This window comes from Diadema antillarum, unplaced genomic scaffold (genome assembly GCF_040938485.1).
Source record: "Diadema antillarum isolate AM-2024a unplaced genomic scaffold, OU_Dant_1.0 scf00000215, whole genome shotgun sequence".
NCBI lineage: Eukaryota > Metazoa > Echinodermata > Echinoidea > Diadematoida > Diadematidae > Diadema > Diadema antillarum.
The window spans coordinates 1,488,726-1,500,173 of record NW_027271104.1 but is presented as its reverse complement, the minus strand read 5'-3'; the positions used below and the strand labels follow the sequence as shown (position 1 = coordinate 1,500,173).

General features: G+C 39.8%; 1 protein-coding gene across 1 annotated transcript; it reads left to right on the top strand.

The window, feature by feature from the left end:
- Positions 1 to 1,133: 1,133 nt before the first annotated feature.
- On the top strand, positions 1,134 to 10,555 carry LOC139724462 (arylsulfatase-like). Its single transcript, XM_071635601.1, has 4 exons — positions 1,134 to 1,242; positions 7,766 to 7,948; positions 8,778 to 8,942; positions 9,864 to 10,555. Exons 1-4 carry the CDS (start codon positions 1,134 to 1,136, stop codon positions 10,553 to 10,555), a joined length of 1,149 nt encoding a protein of 382 aa, XP_071491702.1.
- The last annotated feature ends 893 nt before the right edge of the window (positions 10,556 to 11,448 follow it).

Below are 11,448 nucleotides of genomic sequence, written 5' to 3'. Positions count from 1 at the left end.
GAATAAAGTGCGGATGCCTATAGATTCCAATTTCTATCGAAACTAGCAAGTTTACAGAGTACTGACTGCTGGTGTGTGTGCGCGTCTCTCTCTCTCTCTCTCTCTCTTTAAAACAACAATAAAAATAACAAAAATAACAGCAACGACGACAACAACAACAACAACACCCATAACTACAACAAAACACACGCACTTTTTTTCAATGGTATTTATTTAATTTCTGTTCAAATAATTTGAGTACAATGATCTAATCTGTTCTTTCTGTACAAAATAGCAAGGTATACCCATGATTTTGAAGCAAGTAAACATAATATTTTGTTAGTAATGTATGTACCACTGGGCAGTAGAAATGAAATAAAAAATTAATTTCATGATAAAAACGCTGATAAAAATGCATCTCAGTTCTTAATATAAGAGTTGAAATGAAAATGTATTTGTCAAGCTAATATAATGGAAACATCATTTCATTCAGAATACACTAGCCCAATCCTACCCCCCCATCCCATCTCTATGCAGCTGCCCCAGTCCTCCTGACTTTGTCATCTCTACGCACGCTCACACACAATCACCCATACACACATCAGGGTCAGCGGAATTGTGGGGTATGGGCTCAGGGCGATGGAGGGGATATGGTGGAAATGGTGTTTAGTTTTTTAAGGGTTTATTCTGTTGATTTACTTTTATTTTCAATACAATTGTCAATTTATATTCCATCTAAAGTCTAGAGTCTCATCCAGTTTCCTCTTTCACTGTGCGGTCTCAGAAAGCTTTTAGAATCAATGACTTGTCATAGATATTTTTTTTTCTGATCACGTAAAACAATTTATCCATTTCTATCAGATTGAAATATTGAGACTGAAGTTGCTGAAAACAAAGAAAATGATTATGATGATTGTAAAAATATTTTGAAAAAGATTTCTTGTTATGTATCTAGTGCAATATATTATTAGATTTTGAAAATACTCTTTTTTTTCTTGATTTGATAATGATCTTACTTTAAAAAGTGAAAATGACGTTTGTCTGCTTTTGCATTCAAACTCTCCGTATATTCCTGCCCACTTATTTTATTCGAAGCTGTAATTGTTACCCTCGTAATTACAGAGATTCAAGATATTGCTCAGACCTCACTGGACATGGGTCCCACTCAGAATGTTGACCGAGTAGATTGCGGCTATCTACCTTTCCCGCCGGGACGTGGTGGTCCTATACCAGTCGGCTACGAGGGGCCCTACGCCTCTGAGGGTGTGGTGAGCTACGCCCCCACTAAATAGTCCGGGAGCCAGCGGGGGTCAGCCTAGCTGAAAAGGTTACCAATTTTTATGTGTATAGCAATTTAGTACATATGCCCCTGAGTATGGAAATGCACGTCTGGCTGGTCATCGGTGGTGGGTGTGGCCAGGAGGGCCACAAAAAGGACCCCCCAAAATTAGGCTAGCCTAGCTGGATAAGTAACCCCATGAAAACAACTGGAACTTGTTCGTTACACTTACAGGATAAATGAATGACCATTGCCAGACGTTTTAAGTGGTGGGGGGTAGCCGCCAGACGCTCTTAAAGGCCCAACTCCAGCTAGGCTAGCCTAGCTGAAAAAGTAACCTCATGAAAACCACTGGAACTTGTTCGTTACACTTACAGGATAAATGAATGACCATTGCCAGACGTTTTAAGTGGTGGTGGGTAGCCGCCAGACGCCCTTAAAGACCCAAATTTTTCCAGCTAGGCTAGCCTAGCTGAAAAAGTAACCTCCTGAAACCCACTGGAACTTGTTCGTTACACTTACAGGATAAATGAATGACCATTGCCAGACGTTTTAAGTGGTGGGGGGTAGCCGCCAGACGCCCTCAAAGACCCAAATTTTTCCAGCTAGGCTAGCCTAGCTGAAAAAGTAACCTAATGTAACCCACTGGAACTTGTTCGTTACACTTACAGGATAAATGAATGACCATTGCCAGACGTTTTAAGTGGTGGGGGGTAGCCGCCAGACGCCCTTAAAGACCCAACTTTTTCCAGCTAGGCTTCCTAGCTGAACAAGTAACCTTGTGAAACCCACTGGAACTTGTTATTTACACTTACAGGATATATGCATGACCGTTAACAGACGTTTTAAATGGTGGTGGGGGGGGGGGGGGTAGCCGCCAGACGCCCTCAAAGACCCAATTTTACCAGCTAGACTAGCCTATATATAGCTGGAAAAATAACCTCCTGAAACCCACTGGAACTTGTTCTTGTGATACACGCAAAGGATAATTGAATGATTGTTGCCAGACAATAGCCGCCAGACGCTCCAAAGACCAAACTCTTACCAGCTAGGCTAGCCTAGCTGAAAATTAGGAAAGTAACCCCATGAAACCCACTGGAACTTGTTCTTACACTTACAGAATAAATGCATGACCGTTGCCAGACGCTGGTGGGGCGTAGCCCCCAGACGCTCTCAAAGACCCAATTTTACCAGCTATAAGGTTCACATATTTCAGAAATGATAGCAGTGTAATTCCATAACAATACCGCTTGCTTGCGAGTTCACCTGTCTATAGTCTATGCATGCCTTATTCTTTTGTTCTGCTTCCTTGATCCCCAACTCATGCATTCTTATGGTGACTCTCCCATGTCATCATCCTTGTTCATTGCAATTTGTTCTATTTTTTGAAAACATTCTTATTCTTCATCCCAATTATCACAAATTCTGAAACTCTGTCCTCAGTATAACTACGAGGGGCGACTGAAAAGTTTTGAGCCTTCAAAAGATGGTAAGAGGCAGAAGTACTTTATTGCTCTATTTTTCTACATAGTCCCCTTGTGAGTCCACACACTTCCTCCAGCGGTGACGTAGTGCCTCTATGCCACTGCAGTAGAAGTTCTTTGGTTGGTCCTCCAGGTAGGAGTCAACAGCATCAATGACCTCCTCATCAGTGGTGAAGCGTTGTCCAGCCAAATCTTTTTTGAGGTTTGGAAAGAGGTGGAAGTAAGATTGGGCTATATCTGGTGAATACGGTGGGTGCGGAACTAGTTGGAATCCACAGTCATGAATGGTTGCCATTGCAACCGCTGATGAATGCGCTGGAGCATTGTCCTGGTGAAACAAGACGCCTTTTGTGATCATTTTGTCCATTTTTTATGAATCACCTGATACAGAAAGTTCAAGAACCTGTAAAATAAGGATAAAAATTGTTATGACCAAGAAATTCGCTTGGTAGGATTAAGATATAATGAAGACTTCATGGACCAAATTTGGCCTTCATATCTTAATCCTTTCTATGTTAGGCTCAAAACTTTTCAGTCGCCCCTCGTAATTCATAGTTGTACAAATGTAAAAATCTGAGAATCACCGGAGGTCTCCTTTAATGGGGGAGTTTCTTGAGGGCAGGCAGGGAAACATGCTTTGAAATATCAATAGGGCAAGTGTTGAGACGAAATACTGTAGAAATATGAGAATATACAGTGCTGTGATTTTGGTAGAAGAAATAGGGTATCTGTATTTGTCCTCAGTGATAACCAAAAAACTTATTTGGAAAGAATAATAGACATCAAAAAAGAATTGAGTATATGAATATAAGAACGACCCAAGTCCAATTTTTGGCCAAATTTAGTTTGACATGGGAAATTGTAGCTTATGCATGGACTCATCTTGTGTATAAATGATAAATCCTAATTACCCCCGGAAGTGCCTGAAATACAAATGAGTTAAATCTTATATGAATGTAAACATGAAGGACTTGGGTCGTTCTTACATTCATATTATAGCGCCCTCTCTCGTCCTTCTCTCATCTCTATAGCAGAATATCATGTATATGAATCAAAGAACGACCCAAGTCCATATGAATCAAAGAACGACCCAAGTCCATCACACAAAATGGCCTCTCCACAATTAATGTAAATGTTAATTGTCATAATAATATATGTTCTAAATTGTATATACAACGTTGCCTTCCCATCACAGTTAAATAGAATATTATTGGACAAATAAAAAAAAAATATGAAGTTTTTTTAAGTTTACTTGAAATGGTCATCCATGGACTTGGGTCGTTCTTATATTCATATACTCAATTGCCCAATCAAACATGTCGGGATTTTTCTCAAACATCAGTGTTCTCATTTTCTTTGCAGTGTAAAACAAAAATAAAAAACATAAAACAAAAAAACAGGGCCGGGTACAGTATGCGGATGGAAATTGGTGGGATAGGCGTAAACCCGCGGGTATTATAACATACTGACGTGAAAAAAAAAGACCAAAAACTACTTTCTTTCTGTGCCCTGGGGAGAAATATTCATCAATTGCATTTTGGAAATGTTGAAAATCACAACTTTTGATGAAATTGTGTCCTACAGTGTCTCTTCTTATATGAAGGCTTTTTTTATAATTAAGTTTCTTTCCTCTATGACCATGATAAAACAAACCCCTGATGATTAAAACAAAAGACAATCAAAACTTGGCAAATGAACTCTTTGGACATTAGCAAAAGGGAATACATTAAAAGTTTTTGCAAACACTTTATACAATTGTCTAATACTCCATCAAGCTCATAAAAAAAATACAATTCTACTGCAACAAGAAATCCATTCAGTAGGACTCGTCCTCGGTGTACATAGCTTAAAATGCCAACTTTTTAAAAATAATGCCCCAGCTCTTAAATTTACTTTAAAAAGCGGAAGTAAAGCTCAACACCTTTGGCCTATGACTTTTTAGGTACCGTATCACCTTACGGTTGAGGAGATGGGTAAAGAAAAATTATTAACGAAATAAAACTTATAGGAACATGCTTCACATGACCTAACCGTTTTCTTCTCTTAAGAAAGAAACGAAATCTGAAAATTGTTCAAGAGTGTTTTTGAACATAGTACATTGCAAAAGCAGAAAAAATCAGTGCTTTTAAGAAACATAACTCACAATAACAAGGAATTCCTGTCGTGTCTAGTATTGCACGTTTTTGGTTTGGAGGGTTTTGGATGCTAATATTTCAAGACAAGTTTATGCCCCGGCACTTCAATGAACTTAAATGTAAAGTAATGATCAACCTCTCTTGCCAATTAACTCAACATTTGCTGTTCTTCAGTAAAGCATATGACAGAAACATATGAGAAACATGTCTAAAATTCATATGAATAAGCTCACAGCAACAACAAAAATATTATGTTATCTATATAAACTAATACTGCATGTACTTAGTTTCGAGGGATTAAGATGCAAAATGTTATGACAAAAGCCCCTACGTGGCTACCAGCAATTAAACATCCTTCAACTTCTTTAGCAAATGAGCTCACTATGTATCATCTTCTTGTTGAGAAGACGAAGATGAGTAATGATAAAATAACCAAACTATCAACTTTCCTTAACATGTTTTACATGAAATCATTACAATTGCTTTCTCGTAACGAAATTGAAAAAAACCAGAACATCTGAAATTGTTGAAAATCACTTCTTGATAACGATGAAAGCAAAGGAAACTTAGTGTTTGTAACCACTATGACACGTGTCTACAGATCTGTCATGCTCATAAGAAACGTAACTCACAGGAAAATAATTTTATACAGTAAGTACTTGGTTTGGAGGACATTTAGCTGCCAACTTTTCAAGAATAATACACCAGCACTGACATTAACTGATGAAAAAAAGGAATGCTCAGCTTCTTTATCCAATTAGCTCATAGGTAATTCCTTGTAGTTGAAAAAAAAAACGAGTACACATAAAAATATAGACTTCCCGTAACATGTATCACAGGTCATGATCTCCACATTTGCTCCCCTTAACTTAAGGATAAGTCCACCTTCATATACATTAGGATTGAGAGAATGCAGCAATATTAGTAGAACACATCAGTGAAAGTTTGAGGAAAATCGGACATTCCATTCAAAAGTTACGAATATTTTGAGTATCTGCGCAGTCACTGCTAGATGAGAAGACTACTACAGTGTATGATGTCACATGCGTACAACTATATAAGGAAAATAAAAAGAGAATTTCACGAAACTTTACTTTTTGAATAAAGTGCACATTTCTTCGACTTGCTACAGACATATGTTAAGGGTAATATTATTCCCCCTGCCGTCTGAAAGAGAGAAGTCGAGTGTTCTTTTCTTATGCGAAAAAAGTGGAAATATGTTGAATTTTCTTTATTCTTTCTTTATATCGTACTCATGTGACGTCATAAGCTTACTTAGTCTTTTCATCCAGCCGTGACTGAGCAGAAACTTCTAAAATTCATAACTTTTGAACGGATTGTCCGATTTTCCTCAAACTCTCACTGATGTGTTCTACTAATATTGCTGCATTCACTCAACCCACATGTCTATGAAGGTGACCTTGTCCTTTAAAAGAAATAAATATATATTTAAATCTGTTTGAAATGACCTTTAAACAATATGAAGAAAAAAGTCTGTGTCTGCAAAGGCTTGACACGTGTCTAATACTGGGTCACGCTCATATTAAACGTAGCTCACATGAACAAGGAATTCACGTGTGTATAAAATAATATTGCAGAGAGGGTGCAAAGTTGAACCCTTTATTGAGGGTGCGAAAATGTTCCCTTGGGTACATCTTTCCACCCACACTAAGTGGTGCTAGATTGCACCTCTTCTTGAGGGTGCATCTTTCCACCCACACTAAGTGGTGCTAAGTTGCACCTTTCTTGAGGGTGCGATCTTGCACCCTTTACCTTTCGGCGCACCTTTGCACCCCGTGTAGCCTTTACATCTTGGTGCAACTTTACATCCTTTCGTGAGGGTGTAAAGAAACACCCAAAGTTCCAAGATTGTGCCTTGTTTTGAGGGTGCAATCTTGGAACTTTGGGTGCTACTTTGTACCCGCAAGAAAGGGTAAAAGTTACACCCTCGGGAGCAACTTTGCCCCCTTGAAAAAGGCGCAACCTCGTACCTTTAGGTGCAACTTTATGCCCGAAGGATGCAAGAATGTACCCTCTCTTGAGGGTGCAATCTTGTGCCTTATTGGTATGATGTTGCACCTATATGTGGTGCTTATTTGCTCCATGACTGCTGCAAAATTGCTCCTTTAAAGGAGCAAGTCAGTGTCACTGCCTGCTCCTTTATAGGGGCAATATTGCCCATCATCTCAAGGTACAACTTAGCATCACATAATCGGGTACGATTTAGTTCCTTAACTATTCTAAACCTTGAATAGTGCGAACTGATGTAAGCCTATTTGCTCAGTATATAACTTATGTTGTTGTTGCACTCTGCAAAGTAAATAGGATTAGTGTAACTTGGATCTTGTGAATCATGAAATGTGTGTGCGTGTGGAATTTGTGAGTTGTGAAAATGTTAATGTAAAAGTTAACTTAGTTGTGTTTGAATAATATACTGAAACCAAAAATTTACCCAATTACCTTTTCAATAAGGTGAGCACTATATCTATCAAACAGTTAACCTTCTCGGCAAGAGTATACATCTGCATGAAGGAAGAGGTGAAAATATGATATGCAGTTGTCTGGATACGTTTTATTCAAAACGTTCTTGAATGCGTACTTATTCACATAATCTATAAGAATAACATATGCTTCTTACCAGTACTCAAAGGCTCTAAAACAAGAGCATGCTTCTTACACTTCTAAAGTATACACCATATAATCATCTTAAAAACAAAATGTAAGAGGATTTAAGAAGCTGTTTGTATGCATTCAAACGAATCCATATTTCTATCTAAAATCTAAAACGTGTCTTGTAAAAGGGGAATTCGTTTTATAATGACGATGCCAATTGTCTTAAAGTCCTTATCACGACATGTCTTAGAGTTCACGCTTATTGAAAACATGAGATTACAACGCAACCGTGATGGCCCAGCCGTTCGAGCACCGCGGCATTTCCCAGCTCTTCCGTGATGACGCCCTCCAGTTCATCGAAGAGAACCAAGCCAGCCCGTTCTTCCTCTACGTTGCCTTTGCCCACATGCACACCAGTCTTTTCTCTTCTGACGAATTCACCTGTACATCCCGCCGTGGTAAGTTATATCGAGATCATTTGTCACGTAGATGAATTGGAGGGAGACGCAGATTCGATTCCTGCTTTATACCTCACCATCGACCTCGATCTCGAGGGAGTGTGCCCTTGTCTATACTCTAGCTTCGCACACTGTGTGGATACACATATATATCCTGTAGTTGCTATCGTTGCTGCCCTGTTTTAGTCAAAGGCGGCACGTGACAAGATGAGTTCTTTCTCATGAAAGAGCAAAATGCATTATTTTGTCATTATACATGTTCATCAGTGCAAAGTGTGAGATGATTCTCAGTAGTATGAGTTTCATCACTCAATTAAGTCAACAAAATTTAATCTAAAAGCATTAAAATCAGATCTAAATGAGTTGTCACTTAAGTCCTATTGTCAGATAAAAGGTAGTCTGGCCCAAGAATGCCTTGGACCCTGCAGAAAATGTATATAGGGAGTAGAGAGGTGCAATATGGACAGCTTTATTACAAGAGGGTCCTTACTAAGGGAGCCAGTGCTAAGAAACGCTTTACAAAAAAAAAAAAAGAAAATACAATATGCGTAATTGTAGTATCCGGACATTATGATATGGCACATTTTGATACGAAGTCTGTACAGCTCTTGAAGGTACACAATCTTAGCAGCAGCAGCAGCAGCAGCAATCATATCTGTTATCATCCTCATTGTTTCGTCACTAATCTTCAACACGAAAATATCTTTATATCGCTCACTGTTTACCATCAAGCAGAGTCAGCCTCATCACACAGACCCATCCAATCTCGCTGAGTACAATAGGCCTACTCCCAAATCATTTGTCTTCTGGTTTCCTCCTTGTTGGGCAGGTCGCTATGGTGACAACCTGAATGAGATGCACAGCTCTGTGCAGGCCATCATGGAGAGCATCGAAGAGAAAGGCATCGCCGACAACACCGTCGTCTTCTTCATCTCCGACCACGGCCCACATCGCGAGTACTGCAACGAAGGTGGTGACGCCCACATCTTCCAAGGTAACTTTACGAACCGCACGTTTGCACTGTTCGCCGGAGAGGGCGTTCACAATCCCTGTCACGGTGATATGCTCCCAATTCACTGTTACAATTCTGCGGGTGTTGAGAAAGAATATGGAAGATACACTTGTGGGTGGTGTTCCCAACCCTCCGTCAAGCATTTGCAGTACACTTAACAATATCAGAACCTTATGCTGGTGTAATCATGGACTAATAAATGCTCTGATTGCGGACGACGAGGATGATTATAATTGATAGCGAACGCTGTCTTTGGCACAAACTACATTTCAGGCACTAAAACAATTAAACAGAAATATCCCCTGCCTTTTTTCTCTTTATCTTTTTTCGAGAAAAAAACAACAAAGGCAAATTCAGGAACGTTAATGACGTTAATCATCCATCAAGGAAAGCCGTGGTTTCAGGCAGTAAGGCTCAAACTTCTCACAACTTTTATTTTGGACATTCTTTCGTGGTATTGTGTACTGTTCATGGAATAATGTGCGTACAGAGTGCGGTAATTAGAAACAGTACCCTCCGCTGAAATGAAAGACCATTTCCTCGTCCTCATACATCTATGTGCAAAATAAAATACAAAGTCTCATGAGAGCGAAGATTAGCACAAATGAGTAAGATCTACTTTAAACAAAGAAAATGTGGAATTGCAAAGCACAAGGCATAATAGAGGGTACCTTTGCCATCCTACACCATTTCCTGGATACTTTTATGATTAATATTTCATACTTTTTGTCAGACATGTGAAACGTTTACTGCAGTGATTTCTATCATAATCTCTTGTAAAAGATCTAATTGCAGCCTTTGAGCATAAATGTGGTGAATGACGTCATATATATTTATTATCACGCTTTGCATTCAAATACAACGCCACAATTGTGATCCTCTCTCTCTGATCTCCCTCTATAGGAGGAAAATCTTTGTCATGGGAAGGCGGTCACCGTGTCCCTTACCTGGTCCACTGGCCAGGAACCATCACCCCTGGAGTATCTCACGAGCTGGTCACCTCCATGGACATCATCGCCACGGCAGCCGAGCTGGCAGGCTCCTCTCTGCCCGACGATCGCGAGTACGACGGCAAGAGCATCGTCGATGTCCTCCTCAACGACGGATCGTCTCCCCACTCCGAATTCTTCTACTACTGCAAAGACAAGATAATGGCCGTCCGCGTCGGAAAGTACAAGGCTCACTTCAGAACCCAGAAGCGCAGCACGCAGGAGGAATACGGCGAAAGGTGCGATGAGGGTTTTCCTTTCGACGACTACTTCGAGTGCAATGAATGCGACGGCGATTGTGTGACCGTGCACGAAACGCCCATCCTGTACGACCTGGACAAGGACCCGGGAGAAAACTACCCGCTCAACGTGTACGGGCACGAGGACGTCTTGACCGCCGTCAGAGACGCAGTGGACCGTCACAATGCTGCACTCGTCAAGGGCACCCCTCTCCTGGACGACTTCGACAATAGCCGCTCCATCGTGCCCTGCTGCGACCGCTCAACCAACTGCATCTGCAACTTTGATTTCCAGCCAGGCGTGCCTGACTGTTACGAGGACATAATGAAGGCTTCGGTCAGGCACACTACCTTCGATCTTGACTAGATAAGCACCAAGTCGTCATCAGTCTGCTGTGAAAGTTTATTCGGCATTTTGCTTTGACGTTCAAATATTTTATATTTCTTTATACATGAATGTTTGCTTTACAAATCTTTTATTATATGAATCAGGCATGACTTTTTTTCTTCTTAAATTTGTGATAACTTCTTGAGTTTTTTATTCTCCTACTTGTTTGGAATAATCAGATTCATTCTATCGAGTTTCTATAAGATATAGAGTGTGGCTTTTGATAAAGGAATGAAATTGTCGGCATTGGTAGATACGTACAAGGATGCCTATCTTTGAGTAAGGCTTGTCAATTCAGAATTCCATGAATTAAAAATGATTTTTATTGCTGACTTACAGGCCCATAGCAGCATATAAAATGCCTGGTTTGTTTTATTTAGGTTTCTCTTGTTCAGATTTCCATGACCACTAAAATCGTGATAAAGGTTTAAGTAGCACAACTTTTGCTAATTACCTGAATGTGCCATTGTAAATCTATGCAGATGCATTTCCCCATGAAATGTTGCTTCGACGGATTTGACCTGAATTCACGGAAGAATTCTAGTTATCCATCTAGTCGAAATAAAGACTGGCGCAGGCGAAGACTCAATTACATGACACCTTGTTTGCTTGCAGTATTGATAAAATGTTGCATCTCAATAAGATAGTAAGGAGAGGGAGAATGAAAGGAGGAGAGAGAGAGAGGAAAAGGAGGAGATGATAATATGTACCATCGTTTATTCCAAGTTGGATTTTGCGATAACCCTGTCCAGTTTCAAGTCGCCTTCTTTAAATTCAGACAAACTATTTGCAAACAGAACCTAAAGAGCACAGAGCCTCTAACAAAGAGATATTACAAATGATCATCTGAAGCACTTTGCATGAACACCGTA